Raw genomic sequence first — 23847 nt, forward strand, 5'->3', positions numbered from 1 at the left:
TCAAGGTAAGTCTTTCATTTCTAGGTTCCTATTCATCTTTAACTTTCATTCATTCATTTGCTAACTTAAATTTGTTCTTTCCTTTTCTTTCCAGTCTCCTACCTACTTGATCTCTTACTAACCTCCACCTCCCATCTTAATCTATGCACCTCTTTTAGGTTTCTCCCAGCACCTCATCTTCCAATTTCATCGATCACAACTTCAATTTGACTTCAGTTTTTTTTTTGTTTCTCACTCGATCCTCATGGACCTTTGATACATGTACTCAACCACAACTTCAACATTTACCTTCAATTGTAAGTTCTTATCTCTCCTCTCTCATATAATCATCTTTCTATACTTTTACTAATTTAATGAATCCTTCCAACTTAATTTTATCTTTCAGCTTCAGTGTCCAACTTGATCATCATAAATCTTCACTTTCTACACTCGATCTTGATCTTCACACCATCCTTCTACTTCTCAATTTCTAGATTCATTTCTCAGTGTTTGATTTGCAACTTTTAACTGTCAGTTCTCTCTCGATCTAACCTCTTCTTTTAACTTTTACTGACTCTCATCTATCTAATTTATTTATTTATTTATTTCCTGCCTCAAGCACCCTTTCTAGATACTGATCAATCAATCTCCACTCTCAAGATTCAATCCCCACTTCAACTTTCTTTCCTTTAAGTGTGAGTTCTTCTTTCAACCGATCCTCTTCTTTTAAGCTTATGCTGACTCCTATTCATCTAATTTATTCATCTATTTTCTCGATCGTCTTTCTAGATACCCACCGACCGATCTCCACCTCACACAATTTGATTTCAACTTTAAACTTGCTATCTCTCATCTCTACTCTTGATTTAAGATTGTTTCCTTTATCTTGTTTAATTCTTTTGTTGACTTTATTTCTAATCTGAATCATAAAAAACTTTCTTTTGATATATGTAATATCATTCTACTGACTTCATTTAATATGATCATAATATAAGATTAGTTTTGAATTGAAATAGAAAATTTAATGTGATCTTAATGTGATCTTCTATTGAATTGAATTCTTAATCCGCTGAGCCTCAAACCAGTCCTGTGAGATGAGTCTGTTCTGATAAGTAGAGCAAGGAAAAAGAATAACCATAAAATATGCGCTTTTAACACCAGAGCTTCAGCTATAAAAAGCTGAGCTCGAAGTGAATCTGATCACCACAACGTGTCACATGATGTGTAACGACAACTGTACAGTACAGTCCCAAATTTGGTGTGCGACCGTCACATCTGTACTGCAACCAGCCCGGTCATGTTGCGACGGGTTTCTTCAGGCTGCGAAAGGGTCCTTTATGCTGTGACAGAACCCTTTGCGGTGCGACATTATGTACTATCCACCACTATCCAGGACCATCCCAGACCATTCCGTCTTTCTCATGCAACATCTACCTAACTCTCCAATCCATCCGCCACTCAGCTCTCCGGCCCACTCCTCAATCAGGTAAGTTTTTCCTTGTCATCACTGAACCCTTGAGCACTGCTCAGTGCTCATCCAGCCTTTCTTTCCCACGGAATCTTGCAGTGTAGATGCTTGTTATGTTGGGTATAAATACGGCCTCATCGCTCTTTATGCAACAACCCACTACCATCTTCTTTGTTCAGTCATATACTTTTCATTGCCCATCATGGAACCCAAACAAGAAGCTACAAACACACAATCCAAACCCCCAACTTCAACCGTTGACCCTATATCAGCGCTCATTGCAGATACCTTGAAACAGCAGGCAGCCCAGTTCGAGGCCATTATATCTGGTCTCCGAGACCAAATGAACCTCAGTGGAACCTCTTCGCGTAGAAAGTTGACCGTCAATGCCACTCCGGACACGTCGTCTAAACGAGACCGATTGAAGCATTCTTCCCCATCTCAAAATGCCTTTTCAACACCCTCCTCCTCCGCAAAAAAAGCTCCTTGAAAATCCAAAACTCCGGTTCCACCTCCATCAAAACATACCAGTCCACCACCACGCAGACGTCATCCGCTCCAGTTGTTTGCGGACAAGCTTCCGTATGATTACAAAAGTACTAAGGTATGTCTTTCAGGCTTTCCACAAATTTTTGACAAAAGAGTGATAATGTGAAGTTGACTCTGTTCCTCATCACAGGAAGCCCTTCTTGTCCATATTAAGGTGCTTTGGGGATTGTTCAAAGCAAATGACGTCCCTGCTCCTGTCAACGCAAGTCTGCTCAAGGAATTCTATGCTTGATTCTCAACGGTAGAGCAAGTTAAAGCTGTGGTTGATGACCCTCATAGTGCCAACACTGTTGCCCAAAACAACATTCTCACTTTGAAATCATTACGCAGTGGCGTTGGTGGAAAGGTAGGATGTGGAATGGCAAACCTTGACAAAATCTACATTCTTTATATCCCCGGTAGCTTAGCAAAAGTTGGTCTCCGTGTCTGGGGTCCAGATCTAGACGCTGCGGCCAACTCTAGCTGTCGGATCACCGCGCTCAACACCTTCCGTCAGCTTTTGGCCACTGGTGCCTAAGACTACATGAACATCAATCCAAACCACGTGAATTCAATGGCTGAACACATCCAAGCGTATAATCACTATGTACATTACTGGATGGAGAGCAAGTATAAGTTGGAAATCAGAATGCCTGGTCGCGCTGGAAGTGAAAGTTCTAAGAAGGTTATACAAAAACTTCGCAAAAGAGTGAGTTGTTTGACACATGATGTCCTCTTCTGGTTATTCACACTGACCAAACATCTCTTTACCCTAACCCCAATTAGCTCAAAAATGCACGTGTTGGTTTTCTTAAAGATCATTGCGCCAAGTATCCTCCGCGTTACATACTACTTTGTGACAACGTCCTTGCTCATAGCGACAATGAAGAAGAGCCTGGCAAGAACTACCTTCCAATCAAAACACTGGGATATCAATCTAAAAACGACTCAAAGTTCATGAGAAGGTTGGATATTGAAATTGCGAAAGCGGCGCAGACTTCAAAGAAGGTTATCCCCAGAATTGAGCGGAGATTGCCAAAAGAGCCGATACCAACAGCTTTTCCCCGTGCCCCAAAAGAGTTACCAATTGACTTTTACAAACCCAGCTGGTTTAACAAGCTCTCCTCTGGTCAAAAAGGACTCATTCCAGATGCTACTCAAGTTGCCTTGCTACCCGACACATCTCAATCATTATTCCCGTTTCCTCAAACACACCCGGACAAATCATTATCTGAAAAAGTCTTCAACACAAAATATCTCAACATCTACTTACAATCTTATGAAATGGCGGATCAAGAAGATGAATGTCAGGACAGCAGTACTGCAGAATCGGGAAATGATGAAGCCAACAAAAAGATGAATGTGGATGAAGAATCGGACTCTGATGTCTATGATGAGGGAGATTTTGGTGATCTTTATGATGATTCTGATGATGAAGTGGTTCAAGGGAAAGGGAAGGACAAAGCCTGATCAGTAATTCGGTGGTGCTACATCCTCTCTGCTTATTGTTTCCAAGTCTCTTGTTAACTCCTTATTCCATTATTAAATTGTTTTGCCTCTTTTTCCTGTTTATGTTTGCAATTCTCCCGATTATTGTTTCCATGTCTCTTGTTAACTGCTTGTCCAGTCATTAAATGGCTGAAATTCTTCTTTTCTCATCATTGTTTCCAATTCTCTCCTTAACTACTTGTCCAATTTTGTTAATGTGTGCTGTGATTCTCTTATTCTTTTTCAAGTCACTCGTTAAATGTCATTTTTGCTCTTGTGTTTTTCAAATGTCTACGCTTACGAAGCTTGTACATTGACCTCAGTAAGATGTGCAAATGAGAAAATGTATTCATTTGAATTCTAATAGCCTACGAGTGATCAAACACGAGGAAAACAATCAATTGCTTTTAGACGTCGAGAACATGAAGACAATCAAAAACATTTGAGAAAGTGTATGAATGAAAGTGGTAGCATGTTTTATTCAATCAACTTCAACATTATGTAACTAGTAGACAATTCAAAGAGAGGAAAAGCACAAATCAACAACATGAAAAAAATCAAAACTGAGAAGCAGGGACTCTATACATCTTCCAGCTGAGATTGATAATCATAAGGCCGCAAAATGACCCCACCCTCCGCAACGGAAAGAGTGTTGTTGGGTAAGAGTCTGTAAGCAGCAACTGCTACAACATTACTTGGAGAAACAAAAACACTATGGTCTTCAACTCGACCAATTACGCATTTGAGTGAGTGTAGAAGATATCTGAAATCTTTTGATGGAGATGTCGCGTCTTTAGGAAACAGGTTTTCAATTGGATGTACCAACAATTCGGTTTGCTCATTACCTGAAGGGTTTGTGAAAACATAAATTTGCTTGATCATTGCATACATTGATTTCCCACCGTGTTTGTACTTGATGCAGTTATTTGGTTTTAATACTGATACCAAGAGATATTGTGAAATTTTCCATGAAGGTTTGGGGACTGCATACCGATGTAGCACCTTTGCCTTGGGTGGATGAGGCAGATCACAGTGACTGCAAAGCTCGGGCATCTTAATTTTCAGGTAGGACAGTAATGCATCGTATTCAAAGTCTTTTAGCTCAATCTTCCGCCTAACTGATTTTGATTTTGCAAGCGCTTCTGCATTTGTATTCTCTTCAATAGGTTGATCTCCCATCAGCCTTTGTAACTGAGAAAATCGACGGACCATCGTCCGATCCATTTCAGCTGACAAGCCCGACTCAAAATCAATACACCAGACTGTTCTAGTAATTACAGTGTCAGCTCAAAAAATTAGACATACCTAAGTGTGTATTAGTCTTAATCCCCTGTAAAATTCCAATCAAGCGTTCTCCAGCAAACTCAGATACCTGATTGAGAGGCCCCCAGCGCCTGAGTTGATCCGGAATATGAAGAGCATAGTGGTGATTTGAAACAACCACCATATTACCAAACACCTGCCGAGAAGTCTTGTGATATCGCTTGTAAAAGAACTCAAACATCTCTGCATCCTTCTCAGATACTGCTTTTGTGGTCACAATATTTGTACATTGTACCAAATCAGCAATATTCAAGAGGATTTGCCCTCTGTTGGATTCTGCCTTGATATCTTCAATATCCAGAACAAATATTTCGAGCACTGTCAGAGGAATAATGAAATCAAACAAGCTGTGCCATTGTGAAGCTTTAAGTTTGCCGTGTTTCAAAATTCACCAAGGTTCGAGGGCAGCCTGGTGGTACCGGTAGGTAATACAATATCCTTCATTCATTTTTGAAATTGCTTGATGTGTCCTTCAGTAAACAGTCCCCCATCCTAACCGGCATCAAGATCTTCATCACCGCCATCTTCCAATCCCCCATTGTCAGAGTCTTCATCCAATTCAATCGCATTACCCCCGCCTTCTTCATAAAGCGGCCTCTTCTGTGACCGCTGGGACGCTTCTGCCCTGGCCCTTTTGAATTTTGCTTGTGTCTTCTGGTCTGCCAAGGGTATAACAAATCCCCATTGATATTGAAAGTGGTGGTGTAACACCCCTTCGAACCAGTTATGAATTACACCGAGTGGAAGGTCGAGGGAAGGGTCTCGATGAAGCAAGCGATTCATTTCAAACCAACGTACTCCAGTATTTTTCAGAATATCCTTCTTAGTCGCAAGTGTTTTTGCGTTTTTGCACTTGTGAGATGTTTCTAACGTTTCCGACTTATTCCTTAACTTTTCAATCATCATTTTTCCAATTTCTTTAGAATCAACCCAACACCACGAGCAGAAATGAGTTGCCGCATGTGATGCAAAACCTGCAACTTTATGCATTCCAACTTTATCACCTAAGAGCAAAAGCAATTTGATCCAAACTAACCGGCCGTTGGGATACCAATGCGTCGGAATGATGATACCCTTTTCCAGGGCCAGAAGCTCGTCAACTGTACTTTCAAGGATGTTTGAAATTGTCATCATGTCAGGTGAATTAGGACCCGGTACAACCCCAGCAACACAGGTATTACTCATTAAGTTACGTAGTGATGGTCGAAGGTTTAAACAATTATAGGAAAGAACACCAAATGATTGCTGTTTTCCGGCCTGACGATTCCCGCGTGGATTGAACCAGTCAATGAACAGTGAGAAGATGAGATCAAGAGGGGGTGTTTCAGAAACATTTTCAGGAAATTCTGGATCATTCCAGAAGACCTCACAAAAAGCAGCAGAATGCTGTATGTCAACAATCTCTGCGCTGGTTTTCTGAGCAATTCCGTCCTTCCAATCTCCAATATCTTGTTCAATAAATTCTTTGCTAAGTAGCCATTGAAGCCAAGATGGTAGTGGCTGGGTGACATATACACTTTGCAGAATGCCAGTTTCAGACGGTGCCATTTCCAACGAGTCGCTAGGTATTTGTTGAACTTTTACCTTGTCGCTGACATCCTTAAATGTAGTCTTTGAGGTGAACAATTCCTCACCACATACTAGAGCCTTCGGCGTCTTTTTATACGTACAAGTCCAGGGAGCTTTGTCGATTGTGTACAAGCTGAAGCAAATGGGACAGCAGACACACTCTTCCAGATCCGGAGAGACTACAAGTTTCTTGACTATTGTTCTGACATCTTTAGGTACAGCATAGCAGTGGTCCTCCAGCGTATAACCATAAATTTCGCAATCATGCTTTTCATTTTCACGAGAGAGCTTCAGGATTCACATGATGAAATTATGATCTTTTTGGCAGTCGATGCAGCTGAGGCCACAGGCAATATGCAGCCATCCTACAAACATGCACACCAGGGTGATGGCTGATGAAAGAAATCAAAAAGGAAACACATGAGATCAATCAACATCTACCCAGAACTGAACATTGCGAAGTCTTACCTGTGAGTGATGATGCAGGGGTTCAATCCTCGACTGGCATAGTATTTTCCTCGATGTTTGCAACACTGCTCACAGCTTTGTTGGAGCCATCTTCGTTTGACTCCTGATCGAGGGACGCTGCGAGATCGAGTTTATGACGCTTCAGTCCGGTTGAATTTGAGTTCCATTGACCACGATGAGTCTGTCCATTTGTGTCGGTGCACGTTTGAGTGCACATGATGAGGCCTGATGGTGTTGTGAGATAGAATACAATTGATGCGTGAATGTTGATGACAAAGTTGCATGAGGCCAGGGTAGGATGAATGGCCGGTGTTGCACCACAAAACTCACTGTCGCAGCATAAAGGACCCTGTTGCAGCCTGAAGAAACCCGTTTCAACATGACCGGGCTGGTCGCAGTACAGATGTGACCGTTGCACGCCAAATTTGGGACTGTACTGGACAGGTGTCGTTACACATCGTGTGACACTTCATGTCGTCGCAACATGGGTTGCGACAGGCTTTTGCCCACGGTGTCAAGATGTGTTACCGAATTCTAGCCCTTTGATTGAAGGGAGAAGTGATATCTCAGCCATTCCAAATAAAAAGCGCACATTTTTGACATCAGAACCTGATGAGATTTGATCTGTAAACACTAATCTCTTAAGATTTCTCTCTTGGCATTTGATGTCCTCTTAAATTGCCCCTCTCACTAGTATCCTAGTGAGAGATCATGGAATTAACTCTAACAACTTCATCTGTGAACTTCATGGGGTGAACTTCGTGAATTTAACCAAAGAATGAACTATCAAAAGAGTCCAATTTGAGTGGTAGACCTTGTGGTAAACAAAAGTGAATCACTTTGGTCTTTGCAAAGTGTTAAAATTCTACCAATAACACAAAATTCAGAAAAGCTTTTCACAAGTTTGCCGTCAATTGCTTTGTCGACTAACAACTTTTGTTTGCATTTTTGGCAACCACAGCAACGCAATCGGCCGGCCGCAACCAAGCTGGTCAAACATCAGAGAGCGCGCAAAAGGGGCGTGACAAACATAAAGCTGAAAGGAAACTCAAATAGGATAGCTCCGACTGCTTGCGTGGCTCGAATCGGAGAAAAGTGTCAGGTAAGCTCAAATTTTCTAATAACATTGCAGCACGTTGGGCTGAGCTTGAACCTCTTTCCAGCTTGATGGAAATTCACCAGGAATCAGCGGGGCAGTAATTGGGTAATGCGGAGCACCTTGATCAGCATCACGGCTGAATGTGTCCCACCTGAACTCGCATGGAGGTGCTTCGAACTCACTGTATGCAATTAGTGCCCTATCATAGTTAGCCTATGTACATGTTTGAAATGTAAGACTCTAGAAGATTGTGCATGGTGTATAACCTGGATGCATTTCACAAGCGAGATGGTGTAGAATGTGGTGAACAAGAGACAGAAACAAAGTTGGCAAGTTTGCAATTTGCACGAATGTACGTCGAGCTATTGCAATATCTGCGCAATAATGTAAGTTCATAACGCACTGTAAATTGTGCCTCCCTGTAAGAATTCCCCACGTCAGCGTGGCCTCGTGCCTAACTCAAACCAAAGTGCTAAATGCCATCGCTTGATGCCTACTTTGCTCATTGCTTTTAACATGGTGAGATATGAATAATGGGAAAATTAATAGTTTTATGTTATTGAGATGATAATTTGTATTCAATTTTTGCTAAATTAGCAAGTGATGCGTCGGCAGAAGACAGGGCCTCAAACCCAACCAGCAATTAGCAACAATGAGCAGATGATTTGTGGATCCCGCGGCATTTGGTACTTCATGAGCACCCGTTATTTTCCTCCGAGCATACGCGTTACTTGAGACTATGAGGTGCTCAGTGAGATTCTGTTGGCCGTTTTCTTTACATGCAGTTCCTGGTTGCTCATCCAGTTTCATGATAACTAAGAGTACCCAGCCCCAAAGACGTATTCGGAATGCACAGCGGATCAAACGCGAAATAAAAATGCCCGCGCTCACAAGGCATGTTGCTAAACACACGGTAAAACGAAAGGGAAAGGCTCACTTCGGCGACAATCTGACGACGCATCCTCTCAAGCAAAATGAAAAATCATGATCCACCACTCATTTGCGTAAATGAGATCGGTAAAGTGTGTCGATTATGCATCTAATACACATATAATATACCTGATTATCATATATATATATATATATATATATATATATGTATATATGTATATACCTAATACCTAGTTATCATATATATATACGAGCAACAATGCATGGCTTTAAAATCTGTCGAGTCAAACAACAATCAAATGCACCTAGAATCAAACATGAACAATACTCACGGCTTCCCTTTTGAAGTGGTTGACTCAATCTTATTTCACTTCGTCAACGATTTTGAAGAAGCCTGGACCAATTCTAGGAATAGTGCTGATTGGCCGGCTTTGCCCAACCGTTTATTAGTGGAACTCTTAAACCTACGATTAGTCGGAAGGTCTTGGGCATTAGCAGTTATACCACACGCTTATCATAATTTACACTTCGGCTCGGCAGTCATGATGAAACCTTTCGTTGACACTTGGATTAACTCCGCAGCCATCTCAAGCATGGCTTGATTAAGCCACCTTAGCGTTGATCAAATCACTTGCCCGAATTTGGATTTTCAGCTCAGACCAAATCAAGTTAAGATAGGTTCGCTCGCATGTTACCAAGTTGATTTTGAGAGGGAGGGTTTCAATTATCGGTCAATTATACTGGAAGACATTGAAGAGATCATCAAGTTTTGCGGTCAAACGTTGACAAGCTTAAAATTCGTGTTTAAAAACGGTGCTGGGTTTACACCCGATATTATTGAATTAATAAAAGGGATTAAGGGTCTAAAAGGTTAATCATTGAGGCGAATGCCGACGATGTCAAGAACAATCATTCGGGGTCGATCCAAGCTTTACTCAATGTTACAGCCGGGCTTCAATCTTTATCACTTGACATCGGATCTATAGTACCCCTAGACTTAATTCATGGAGCACTACCTCGCTTGGAGCACTTATCAGTGTTGTGTGATACAAACGACCTAAACGCAATTACGGACCTTTGCAAGCCTCATGGTCAGAACATCAAATGCCTCAAATATCTTGCCCATGCAGACTGCGACCGAGCAGGGCAAGTGATTTTGACTGTGCAAAATTCCCTTAAAATCTTGTTTGTGGAATCTATCCCAAACCTCCTTCCGGCCGAAATCAGCGATTTAAATTTCCCCAAATTGAAAATCATACGGAGTATCAGCTCGACTACGGAAAGTCCAAGTCTGGCTTGGCTACAATTGGGGATTGTACAGAACATGCAAATTTACGTGACAGACTATTGGTGTTCTAAAAAATATTGGCGGAAAGGCTTGGAGGCGCTTAAAGGAAAGACTCTCAAGAAACCTGACGGATTCCACCAAATCGTTTTTGTCACGGGAAAAGGACCTGACCTTGAAGAGAACAAATACTTGGCAAAAAAATTTCTTTGACATCAAATCAATTGTCATTTTGTGGAACAATTAGATTATGTTGAGATTCAAAGTAAGTGATTTCAGTATTGAGAAGAGGAGCATTGCTCTTGCTGACTTTTAAACATCAATGATGACAGGTTTTAACGAACGAGTTCCGTCTAAGTAGGTCGAGTTCAAAGGCTACATGGGATGATGGTATCTATTAAGTTGGGGTTAGAAGTAAGTGATCTCAGTTTTGGGAAAGGAACATTGCTCTTGCTGACTTTTAAACATCATAATGACAGGTTTTAGAGAACCAGTTCCTTCTAAGTCGGTGTTCAAAGGCTAAATGGGATGACGGTATCCGGAAATTGTACTGATGAGAATGGGGCGGCCTGAGGTGATGCAGCTTTATGTACATGTTGTTTCTGCGCCATGATTCAAGAAAGACTATTGAGAGGGCAGTCCTCGCGCTTTGAGTAAACGAGCAGCCCTCCAAGTAAATTGAAATGGTTAGCTGTGGTGCATAATTAAATATAGCACTCAATGTTGATTAAGGCTTGGTCACTCAACGTTGTTCTAATATGCGCTGGGAACGTGTGTGCAAACTTGGCTTGAGGAGGAGATTGTAGTATGAGTTGATTTCTTTCTAATTGTTTGTGGAAGCGCCCACGACCCTGGGACAGCATTTGCTCAACAAACATATGTTCTTCAAATGGCAATACACTATGAAGAGGACACCGGCGGCAGCCATCATGGGGAGAAGTTTGTGCGTTGTAATTTTGTGCAGATTGAATTGGGACAATGGGTCGGGTAGGTGCGACAGTGGCTCATGTAAGAGTTAAAAACAAATGAATTGTGCAAGAGGTCACCAAGGCAACACCGCCTGGCAGAATGCCCACCAGGGAGGCAGAGCATATGTCAGAAAGTTTCTGATCTCATGGAAGATCAGCATTATGCGGAGGACCTTGTGATTATTGAACGACCCAAGGCGGCGCCCGCCGCTGAGAATGCTAGTTGAGGAAAATAAACAGCATAAACATTTTGGGGTGTTGTGGATATTCATCTTGCAGATATGCACAAGAAGACCACCCAATATTGTTACGCATAAGTCTTGGAATGATCTTTCTAATTGATATTATTACTGACTTGGCATCACTCAGTTATTCAATTCTGATTCAGGACCTTGATTTTGACTGAATTGATGGCAAGAAGACCTTTCAACAGCTCCAGGAATACAAGACTGATTTCTCATCACCAACCAACAAGGATGTTGCGAGTACAATGGAGCAAATTGAAGAAAAATTTGGGCATGATCCTGGTGAAGATGCGGAGGCATATATGCAACCAGAGCCAGATGATGACACAGAGAAATGTGGGAATGATGAGCATAATGGAAGTGATGGGTCAGATGAAGAAGAATGACATGCTCATTTCATTTTTAAATTGATTTATTATTATTGTTATTATTATTATTAGTCCAATATGTGTTTGTAAAATAGCTGTTATCATGTCAATTCATTGCTCCAGTCCATCTTTCTTGAGACTATTCATACCATAAAGGGAGCATCTGCCAAGTAAAGCCAATTTTTTTTGGTTCAGATCATACTACAAAAAAACTGATGATCCAGCAGTGTTCTCACCATTCTTAACCTGTTTCAGAAGTGGGGCCAAAAACCCGATTTGGTCCACCGTGCTGAGGTGTGCTAAGATTCAACAGTTTCCCTCAGCCAAAAAATGGGGTTTCAACCATTCTCAGACCACTGTTGAGGTGGATTTGTGGTGTACCTCTTTCCTGTGGCTTTATTAGTATTAGCCTTCTGGCCGCTTTTGCAGCTGTTAGCATACATCTTTGTATCAAGGTTTCTCTTTATCCACCATGCTGTAGTGCATACTTTCTCTAGATTTCTGTCTTCACCCATATGTCTAGCAAGGATCTCATCATGGCATACCTTGAGAACTTGTTCTTTATGAGATTTATCTACAAGGACTATTACAGAAGTGTGTTTCCTCTGTAGTAGAGTAATACGGATTGCAAGGAAAATTTTTCTTCAGCATAAAGTTGTTTCCAAGGAGAATCCATACTAGTAACCAAAGACATATCTATTTTATCCTGGCTCATGATCTTGATGAAATTTGTAGTCTTTGGATCAGTATTATAACTTTTCTGTATTTCATCATGAAATTCATCACTGAGTTCAGCTGAAATCAATCCCATTACTGGAATATCTAGCTCCACTTCTTCAGGCTCCCATGCTGGATTAGATTCATCATTAGGAAAAGCCATTTGACTCAAACCATCTGCATTGTTGTGCATATTTCCAGGCCTATGTGTAATGGTCATATAAGGTCAGTCTTCCTGGATTGCAAGCATCCATCTAAGCATATGCCTATTTGGAGTCTTGATATTCATCAAAGACCTAACTCCTGTACAGTCAACAGTGATGACTTTGAAATACACTCCATCTAAATAACAGTGGAGTTTCTCAAGAGCCCAGACTAACCCCAGAGCTTGAAGTTGTGGAGACCCGTATCTCAAGCTGAAATAAAATGAGATTTAGGGACCATATGAAAATTCTGAACAGACAGAAAGAAAGAAAATTTGACGCTCTACAAATCTGATGGTTGATAGTCTAAATGGTGATTGAAAATTGAAGGAAAGATTTGAAATGGGGGTTTAGCCAGATTACCACCTCATATTACGACTAAAGTTGATAAATATGATGATTAGAATTAAAGTTATTGGGGAATATGCAAAAGTAGAGTCTACCCCAGCTAACATCTACCCTGCAATTGTGCTGTGGTACCCTTGAACTCAAAGTTTCCTGCCAAAACTATGCATTTCTCAGTTTTCGAAAGTCATTTTCAAGTTTGGAATGTCAAAAATTCTCCTTTGTCAAATGTATTTATAGTTTTCCACTGATTGATATGCCAAACTGCATTTCTGTACCCTATCCCTTATCTCAGTTTACCGCCCCGGTTTAACACCATCCTCAATTGTAGAGTTGTTGATTTTTCAAAATTTAGCCTGATTTAAAGCCATAAGTAAACCCCATATAATGCCTTGTACACCTTAATAAAACCATACATAACCCATAATTTTCAAAATTTGAACTTAACACCTGTTTACTCCACTTATCCCATACACCCTTAAGTGACACACAATTCCTAAACCCATATGAAATAAAATACAAAGAAAAATGAAAATAATAAAATATAATTTCAAAATAAAATAAAATAAAATAAAAATAAAATAAAATGAAAATAAAATGAAAATAAAATGAAAATAAAATGAAAATAAAATACAAATAAAATAAAATAATAAAATAAAATAATGAAATATGGAATGAAAATAGAAAAAAGTAATAGCAGTACACAAATATCAAAACCGTATGGGAAAACCGTATGGAAAACCGCATGAAAACCCAAACTTAACTAAGTCCCTCGCCAACGGCCGATGAAAACCCGCATGGTTTTTTTGGTTTTTGCGGGGAAACCCAAAAAAACCATGCGGTTTCATGCGGGTTTTTCATGCGGGTTTTTTCATACGGTTTTCATATTTGTGTACCACTAATATAGAATAAATATGATTGATAATAATGATTGATAATAAAATATATTTAATATTTAATAAAAAAAATATAAATATAAATATAAAAAATTAAATAAATGAAATAATAATAATGAAGAGAATTAAAATGAATAAAAAAAATATAATTGGGTGTGTACAGATTCCGATCACCACACCGGGGTACATTGCGACTTGTTGGAATGCTGAGTTGATCAAGTTATTTTTTTCTTTGATGTTTCAATGCCTTCAGTTTGTTCATAGTGAAAGCATTTTTTATGCAATGGACACAAGATCAACCTGATCCCAAAGTAAGAGCCTGGAATTTTACCAAATCAAGGGTGAGTCCCATGAAAAAAAATGTCTCACTTCTCCATCTGAATTGAAAATTCCATTGGTTTTTGTAAACTTGGGACAATAGATATCAAGATTTGATTTGAGGTATTTTGATTTCTATTTTGCTTCAGATTGATCAATCTCAAAGTCATATAGATCAATTAGCAGCAGTTGATTATTTGAGACGTTTAGAAGCTTGGATTGCATTACATAAAACATCTGTGGCATACTGAAGTGTGTGTGTTCATTTCTTGGGAGATGAGGGGGGGAAGGGCAGGGATTGTAATAACAAATTCTTAAAAGTTTAACTGGAATGAGGATTGGAATTAATTGATTAAAGTTTGATGATGAATAAGTTTAAATAAATGAAGAAAGAATATGATTGTAATCTTTAGACCCCAAAAAAACATGGTCAAGGATGATCTTGGTCTGTCTCTCTAAAGACCTCATGAATTCCCAATGCCATGAAGTCCTTGACTTGACAACTTGTTCAAGAAATCACACAGTGCTATCTTTTGGTTGCTTTGCAACAGACATCAAATCCCCAACATAATGTGAGATTAACAAAACAGTGAGAGATCAATGGGAACTATTTAAATTTTTGAATTTGTTCTCCTAGCTCTTTGATGAGATACATAGGATTTTTGACAAATCAAATCTTTTTATTTTCCACAACTGTACTGCATCTGCTCCAACAACCAAATCATCCTTTCTCTTTTGTTTTATTTCAGGTCCACTTATGAGGGTTGCTTTGTTGGCGGCGATATCCACTATATTTGCACATGAAGTTGCATACCAATGGCCAATTTGAACAGAGGTTCCAAGCCTGGTGAAACATCTTCAGGGTTTGTGGGATGTGAGAGTACAGTGACAATCATGGGCCTGCACCATGGAACTACAACAATCCCATCACAGCTTGCAACATCCAGATTAACATTAAAAGCAGGCCAGTAGAATTCACCATCTTTGAATTCAAATCCATCATCAGCCTGGCTAGCCATCCTTCCAGTTTCTCAAAAAGCTGGAAATCAAACTCCTTGACCCCATCCACCCGGAGTTTCACAATTGGTCTGAGGTATACCAGAAAGACAACCCATAGTAAAGCTGAGGTTGCCTCCAAATGCATCAGGATTCTGATTGTCTTTGTGATCATGGGTTCCGAAAGATAAAGCTTTGAATTTTGAAGAGCGGATTAGCTAAACGTCTAAACCATTCAGCGCAGATTCTTTCAATAAATTTTTGAAAGGCAATATGTTTTTTCCATTTCAAAAACAGTTCTGGGTCTTCTTTTACAGGGCCAGATGGTATATAAGATCCTAATCAGCCACAAACATACATCAGATATTACAGGAGGTGACTTCAGAAGAAATCACACATAAACAGCTTCATCAATCAAACAAAGGTTATGACACTGAGGAAATGTTCTAGTTAGTTAAACTAGAGAGACAATAATCTCAATGACCGACACAAGCAAGTAAAAGCACACCTGAGGAAATGTTCTAGTTAGTTAAACTAGAGAGATAATAATCTCAATGACCAACACAAGCAAGTAAAAGTACACCTGCTTGAAGTGAAGAATAGAATTGGTAAAGAAAAAGGAAACAAGTAGCAAGAATTGTCAACTATTTATAACAATACATCACTAAGAGACGGTCATAGGATATCACAGAAGATTACATCATTAGTCAAAGATTAGTGACAATATGATATCATCGATAAGAAAAGAGGAATCAATAAGAGAAGAATAAATATAAGATTAGAGAAACAGAGATATGTAAGTACTTCAATTTCATCCTTCTGCATGGATTTGCAATGTCTAAAGCATCCCACAAACCCAGTGTTCATTTGCTCATTTAACGTACAACTTTCAACATTTTTTTTTCTTTCATAATGTATTCACAAGTCCCATCAAGTGACTTTCTTTCATCTTCATTCATCTTTTCATATGGTGTAAATTTTACTACTCCAACCACCTCCTTTTTATGTTTATCTTCAATAACCTGAACTTCATTTGCTAAATATTTGATTCTTTGTGTACTCTTACTAAGTTCAAAAGCCTTGTCAATTGTAGGAGGATCACACTTTTCAAGCCTAAGAACTGGATTGTATCTCACATCAACCCAGTGGATCTTCTAATCCAAATTTGTCAAGGCACCTGAGCCAATTAATTATGTTTATTTCTTTTGTATCTTGCACGCTATAATAGCTCCCCAGTGGTCTGTGGTTGATTTGTGGTGATGTCATTCTTCTCATCCTGAAACATCAGAGAGTGAGACTTTATGATTATCAAGCATGATTTGAATAAATATTAATTTCGAAATCATCAACATACCTGTTTCATTTTTTTCAACACTCTCTGCGGTTTCCAGTATCAGTAGATTCTGATTTGTTGTCCATTTTAGATGTGTGTTGTTGGGTAAAAAATTGATAAATGAGATAATTGCTGTTGATGAAAGACTGATGTGATGAGCAAACTAGAAGATGGATATCAAAAAAACTATGAAATTGATATTACATTGGTCAGTTGTGATCTGATCACTACATTGAAGTCAGTAGATTAGAGTTCAAAGAGACTTACTTCTTGTTAATCCAAAAATTGTGCTTGATTCTTGATCCCGTCAATATGGGATGAAAAAAGTTCATACAAGAATTTTAAGAATTTTGACAATTTTTCATTTTTTTATTTTTCACTAATTTCTCCAACCTTTTGTCCTTCACTTCAACACTCAAAATCAAAACTTTCATTCAAACTATCCACTCTGAATTACTTTAAATTCGTTTCTTTATTTGGTACACTCATTTTCATCAAACACCATCATCAATCTAAAACAAATACTTCAATTACTTTGAATTTTGAAACTTTCTCAGGTTTTTTTGGGTCTTGGTTCACACTAGATCTAATCCATAACTTAATTCAATTCATACTGGATTATCATTCTGAAATCATTGGGTTTCATGAAGTGTGGAAACCTTTGAAATTGGGTTTTTACAGACTTAGGGATCAACTGGCGGGTTTGTTGGGGTGGATTTATTGAAAGTTCACTTAGAATTAAATTGGTAAGTGATTTCCAAAATAGTTTCCAAATTCAAATGGAATGAATGTTTAGATGTAGAAGGAGTGAAATTTGATCAAATCACATCTGTTCCTACTGATTTGCCTCAGGAAGTAAAGGTTAGTGATTGTAAGTGATCACCAGTTCTTACTTGATGAACACATTCTGATTGATTTTCTTAATTGATGTGGCTTTCATCCGTGCAGCACAGATCTATTGCATATTATCTGAAGATGTGAAGGCACACTATCTGTGGATAAAACCAATTTTTTGGCGTACATATCACCCAGATCTATCAGACAAGTCTGGAAAAGAAAAGCATGACAAGACCAAAGCCTTTTCACACAAAGTCATTGGGTGCCTGCGGCGCCGTCCACAACAAATCAACAGATAAGACGGTAAAGAATGATATCTGTGGACATGACACTGCCTCCAGAGCATACCTTCAGACACTGCCCCCATCTTCTAGGCTCTGGCAGGCCAGAGACTACCACAACTTCTTAGAAAATTCATGAAAAATTCATGAAAGCTTCAGGAAGTTTTTGCCAGAACTTCATACACGCTTCAGGGAAGCTTCAAAAGAGCTTAAGAGAATACCTGCATCTGAACACATATCCAGACCAAAAGACAATGATGTGGCCGCTGCCAGTAAGAACCAGAGGACCAGTGACCTCCCGGGAACATATCATATGCCCTCAACTCTCATAGATGAACCGCTGTGGTGGCGAATTTATGTGATCAATCAAAAAAAGGAATCATAGTAGTTTACCAATATTATTAGAAAGGTTTCAGTGCAAAGAAAAACTTGAGTAGATGGAATTTGATCAATAGAAGCTCTTTAAGGCTTATATATTGCACATTACATCATGATTAGGTCAGTTTATTTCAAACAAATTATTAAGATCAACATCAACCATTTACAAATGCATTACACAAAGAAAAGGAAGAAAAACATAGGTGTACAGGCTGGGGAATGGTTTTTGGGGTATTGATATGAGGTTTATGAGTTTTCTGAGGTCTCAATATGAAAAGAAACAATCTATTATACAGTAGCAACTTCCATTATGATGGTTGATAAGGGGAACTGGGAGTTATTAAGAAGACAGTACTTTTTTGAAGATGGTAAATAAGGGTTTGAGGGTAGTTTACATATGTAATGGTTGTATTAGTAATATATAAGGTTGCCAAGAGGATTCTCCGGGACTTGTGTGGTTATAGATGATGATGTAACACTACAGAATCCAGAGAGTATTAGTAATGGCTGTGTGAAGGGGTGACAAGGTGTGAATTTTGTCAAAAATGGAGGTTTTTTTGCTATTACATATGTCAAATGACCTCAAAACATGATAATAGATAGCTCATTTGATGAAGAAGCATTGATTAAATAATGTACAATCTTCGAAGCACTAGTAAAAGACGTGTGTAAATAAAGTTAAAATGTGAATAGGGAATTGGAGTGAACTTCAAATTTTACACTTACATGCATACATGTAACAACATTTACATACAAAAACCTTAACTTCATAACTCAATACCTCATCCATTACGCATCAAAATTACATGAAATGTGGCCAATTGTGAATCAGCATCACAAGCTCTGTAAGATGCACTATATTAATCAAAATTGTACATCACTTGAACAAACCCGTAACTTCAAAGATGGGTTTTTAGCCCAATTATAAGGAAAAACCACCTGTAGTCATCATAAGAAGCGCTGTGTATCATCTAATTACATCATTGATCACTTTTGGCTGTGTAAATCACATCATCTGTAAACCCTCCGGTCTGCATCTGGCCGGATGCAAAACCTCAGACCTGTATACCCTTTATTGCTGTGATGTCAAACCCATCAAATATGGGTCCATGCAGACCTGAGCGTTTGCAACTGGCCAGATTCAAACCCTCAGGATATAGGGTTGTACAGGTCTGAGGGTTTGCATCTGGCCAGTTGCAAACCCTCTGGTCTGCATAAACACATATTTGATGGGTTTGACATCACAGCAATATATGTTTATACAAACCTGAGGGTCTGTATTTTTACAGGATCTGGGCTTGCATCTGGCCTGATGCAAACCCTTAGAGCTGTACAGCTGTATCAAATACAGCTTCAAAGGTTTGCATCTGGCCAGATGCAAAGGACTGTGTAAAACTGTATTGTCAGACTTGATTTTTTGCTGTATACTAATCACTTTCATATCCACTCTTAGGGATGTGTGCAAGACAGCCACCCCAAAAATACAATGGATATGGAGTGAGATTAATATGTGTGTCAAAGTTGTAAAATATTCCAGACATGATGAGTCTTATGTGCTTAGTGTAATTAAATATAAGCTATTGATTGGTTGACCTTGTGGTTTGAATCTTGACATGATCAAGTGACAAGCTTTTGTGGCACATTGACAGCAGGAGAGAAAAACATATACTCATGGGCCCATAATTGATTTCTTGATTTCAGATGAATGGATGTGACTTGTGTTGGAACTTATGTCCGGCTGAAGCTACATTGAAGCTATAGTAAAAACACAGTGAAGGCCTCTTGAAACCTTCTGAATCTCTCATGAATCTTTTATGAAGCAAGTGGTAGGCTCTGGCCTTCCAGAGCCCAGTTGATGGGGGCTGTGAGAGCAGCCTGACAATCAGCAAAAAACTAAACGAGTCACCTTTGCATACTAGTCTTTGCCCTAGATACTACTCTGACAAGTCATACACAGACCAGTCTGACAATCAGTGCAAAGCTGAAAAAGTCATTCCCGTAGACTAGGCTGCCGTCAAAAACCAAACAAGTCATCTCCACAGACTAGCCTGCGGCCCAGACACTACTCTGACAAGCCATACACAGAGTAGTCTGCCAATCAGTGCAAAGCTGAACACATCACCTGCACAAACTTATGTGGCCCAGATACTACCCCCAGAGCATGCCTCCAGACCAGTCTGTCAACCAGTGTAGAAATGAAGAGTCCACCTCTTAACACTATTCTGCAGCTCAGATCTCAATGTCTATCAATTTTAATTCTGTAGATTTCTTCCAAAAAACAATTGCAAAATCAAAATTACAAAAAATGCTCCTTCCGCCATTTCAAAAGTCATCATCCTCCCTCTCAAACCACCTTGGAAATCACCATCATTCCCTGGTTTGGCAAGCACTGTTTGCACTTGGACAATCTCTTTCCCGCAAGTTGCACAGATTACCATCAACTCCCTCCACCTTACTTCCAATAAGTTTTCCACCTCCTCAGATGTATCCACATATTGACAGGTCCCATGTAATAGAGAAATCATCAATGGATCACAAGCCCTCCAGTAACGGCACATCACATATGTCAATCCCCTGTTTGCCTTTTTGGAGTATTTTCACCCAATCTTCCCATGTCCTCTTTGAAACACAATTGATGTGCCAAGCTTCATGATGACTGGGATCAAAAACATCCACTGGCAGTGAACCCACAGTTGTGTCCCAGCCTTCCAATTGAAGAGTATTATTGATCAGTATATATTTTGAATGACTCAACATCAGGACACAATGGCAGTCTATTAACTTGACTGGCAAGTTACCCACATTGTCCAGCTTTTCCAACCTCTTACTTCACCACGAAATCATCTGACGCACCTCCCGTGAGATCCTGCAGAATTTCTCATCACAGTGTGTTACCCTCAGATAAGCTTGAATTCCTACACATGTTGGTGCATCACACACCCATAGTTCATCTGGGTGAGTCAATAAGTTGAAATTAGAGAATTCATCATCAATGTTCTTCCCCTCACAGTCATTCAAAGTTGGAACTGCATTGGTTCAAAGGTTGGAAATTTTGTGTTGTATGTCTTCACTCAACTTTGGTAAACATTCCATTTCCTCTTGAAGACTTTTTGTTTAGCATTCATTACAGTCTTCATGCACTGTTGATTTGATGTACCTGTCTGGAAAATGCATATTTTTAGCATAGAACCAAGTACATTTGTCACAACAATTTAACATTTGACAACTAACCTAGCCCCCCCCTATCCCACCGTCTTGGAAGCTCAATAATATCCACCTCAGCTTCATACAGCGTAGATTTTGCTACATGTACCCAAATTATATAATGTGCCTTCTCATCCAATCATGGTGTGTGTTTGTAGCATGTCAATGTTTTTTTACATCCCATCGTAGTTTTCACTATGTGACTTACCTGCAGCCCCTGAAATATTCCAAAACCTTTGTTCCCCAAGCTTCTTCACAAGGACGCCAATCTCCCCCTGCAGATAATCAACCTTCAATCTTATTCATTGTAGCTTGTGCGCTCAATTTCTCTTTGCCTTCTTATGTTCTGCAGACGGGTTTTTGACCTCCTTGTAGGAAGGAGACGGGACCAAATGTTAAATGTTAGATGACTTTATTTTCTCAACCTCTATTCGAATACTTACTTGGCAATCCCAAGTTCATCCTCTGTGTGAACTACTAGCTTCTTTAAGGTTAGTAAGATCACTAAGGATAGTGTATAAACCTGTAGGGATGGTAATCTACAAGGTTTAAAGACGGAAAAATAAGGTTCTGGCTCTATACTTGTAACAAACAACTATAGACTGCAGTTGGAGGACCTTTAAAGAAAGGCTTTTCAGGGATTTGGGTTGAAGTTTTTACTATTATTAGTTGTACAAACTGCGCACTGAATCTTCAGTGACTTCCCCTTAATCAATTATCTTTCTTTCTAGAACTAAATTGATCAAGAACACTAAGTTCTTTTATAGTGTTTAGTACTTTACACTCTGACTAATAGAGGTACTACGCAGGTTTAAAGTTTCTGGATCTGATCAAATCCCAAATCAGATCAAGCAGCACTCAAGGACTACCCCCTTTATAGCCTGATTTCACAAATGGCAATTATGGGATACAAAGTAGAATCCAGGCACGTGCCCGGATTTTTTTTGGCAGTAAATTTTGATTTTCTGGGCACAAGTCTGGGCCCAGAATTCAAATTTACTGCCAAAAAAAATCTGGGCACGCGCCCGGGCAGGTGCCCGGATTCTACTTTGTATCCCCTAAATCAACAACTACTACAAAACTGGGTCCAAGACCAGACACAGTAAAGGAGGGAATTGAGAACCACAAGACAAAGATAACAATCACAAATAAGATAGTAAAGTTTCACTTTACTGAAAGCTTATAATCTAGTTGGTGATGAGGTTTTATTGTATAATAAAAGTGTTAAAATGGTAATATGATGATGATTCTGAATTTTGCATATTCAGAGTTTTTACAGTCTGAAGTTTGAAAATTTTGTGCGCACAATTTGTGGTTCCAAGGTTAGGTTCATATTACATATTGGTATTGACCTTTCTACTTGGTTATATACATGTTACACATGTGTAATGGATGTAATCTTCAGGAAATGTAAAAGTTGTGTACTTACACAGTCTTTTACATAAGTTGTAAATATGCCACATATGTTAATTCATATGTAATGTAACTCTTGAAACTGAGTCTGAGTTGTATTTATTGTTTTTCAAGGTTTTGTCTTATTATTATTTGTCAGCCTACGGTACTATGGTTCAGTACTCAGGGCTGACACTCTGATTTTCCCAATCTCTCTAATATATCTTGAACTTTGTCGTGATTTCCATTGACAATCAGCTTGAGTTGCATTCCCTTCTGACGCATCCACTGATCATCAAAATACTGCATATTGAGACCAAGTATGCTCTCAAAACAATCCAGAGTCTGCATAAGTTCAAGTACAGTCTTTTCATGAATCCACAATTTATTATGGGCAGACAATACTACCATGAAAAAATGATTTTAATACCATAAATTAAACACAACATGAGATCTGTACTCACCTGACTTCTTTAGCAATATCCTATTCAAGTGCTCATTTCTTAGACTTAGGGCCTCCTTTCAATGTCAACAAGTACATAACCATCAAGGGCTTATCAAACACGTGTTTTCAGACCACTTTTGCTCACACCCTTCACCATATGACATGCCAAAACCTACATTCAGCCTTGGGTTGTTTTTAGTTGGCATCCCCAGATGTGAGCGTATGCATGGACAACACTTGTTCCAAACTTCAATTGTCCTTGATAATTACGCTCTTCTACAAAATATTTTCTCTATGACATGCATGAATGATTTCAATGTCAGTATTATAGCCACAGAACACTCAAATAAATCAGACTCACCCTAATCAACCTTTTTCAATATATTACAACCTATTTCATAGAGCACCTGTGGCACCCAGAAAGTCCGGCCCTGACCCAAAGCTGTCAGTGTGCATTACTAAGGGCTTATAGCCGAAAACCCCCTGCAGATGAAGACAGATGCGGCAGAGTCATCTGAGGAAAATTTTTGAAATGTGAAGTCAATTCTTCAAAGATTTACTTATGTCTGATATTCATTTCATGAGTGTTCATGTACTTCCTGAATACTCAAAAAAGGCTTTAAGAGGCCATCTTATCCCACAACACCTTGAAATGCTTGTAGCAGTGCAAGAATCCCAAGATCTGCCAAAGCCAAGCTCATCTGACCAATTCTGAGTAAATCTGACACCAGATTGAGTCTGCGTGCTGTAGACAGACTCATCTGCTACAGTCATGGCTGCCCACACAGCCATGACTGAAGCAGATCAATCTGGCAACAGCACA

General features: G+C 39.2%; 4 protein-coding genes across 4 annotated transcripts; 2 read left to right on the forward strand and 2 right to left on the reverse strand.

Annotated features, from left to right (window-relative positions):
• Positions 1 to 1649: 1649 nt before the first annotated feature.
• Positions 1650 to 3445, forward strand: MELLADRAFT_112445 (uncharacterized protein; the record flags this gene model as incomplete). The annotated part of the gene is made up of 6 exons (XM_007416958.1): positions 1650 to 1822; positions 1979 to 2051; positions 2127 to 2202; positions 2242 to 2487; positions 2515 to 2684; positions 2762 to 3445. 6 exons carry the CDS (start codon positions 1650 to 1652, stop codon positions 3443 to 3445), a joined length of 1422 nt encoding a protein of 473 aa, XP_007417020.1.
• A 597-nt stretch (positions 3446 to 4042) lies between these two features.
• Positions 4043 to 5234, reverse strand: MELLADRAFT_68357 (uncharacterized protein; the record flags this gene model as incomplete). The annotated part of the gene is made up of 3 exons (XM_007416919.1): positions 4043 to 4725; positions 4916 to 5133; positions 5179 to 5234. The coding sequence occupies 3 exons, from the start codon at positions 5232 to 5234 to the stop codon at positions 4043 to 4045; spliced, it is 957 nt and encodes a 318-aa protein (XP_007416981.1).
• A 1968-nt stretch (positions 5235 to 7202) lies between these two features.
• MELLADRAFT_112447 (uncharacterized protein) lies at positions 7203 to 8657 on the forward strand (the record flags this gene model as incomplete). The annotated part of the gene is made up of 4 exons (XM_007416959.1): positions 7203 to 7220; positions 7785 to 7925; positions 8207 to 8308; positions 8520 to 8657. 4 exons carry the CDS (start codon positions 7203 to 7205, stop codon positions 8655 to 8657), a joined length of 399 nt encoding a protein of 132 aa, XP_007417021.1.
• Positions 8658 to 15204: 6547 nt separating this feature from the next.
• On the reverse strand, positions 15205 to 16517 carry MELLADRAFT_112448 (uncharacterized protein; the record flags this gene model as incomplete). Its single annotated transcript, XM_007416979.1, has 3 exons — positions 15205 to 15372; positions 16039 to 16308; positions 16509 to 16517. The coding sequence occupies 3 exons, from the start codon at positions 16515 to 16517 to the stop codon at positions 15205 to 15207; spliced, it is 447 nt and encodes a 148-aa protein (XP_007417041.1).
• Between the last annotated feature and the right edge of the window lie 7330 nt (positions 16518 to 23847).

This window comes from Melampsora larici-populina, assembly GCF_000204055.1.
Source record: "Melampsora larici-populina 98AG31 unplaced genomic scaffold MELLAscaffold_66, whole genome shotgun sequence".
Classification (NCBI taxonomy): domain Eukaryota; kingdom Fungi; phylum Basidiomycota; class Pucciniomycetes; order Pucciniales; family Melampsoraceae; genus Melampsora; species Melampsora laricis-populina.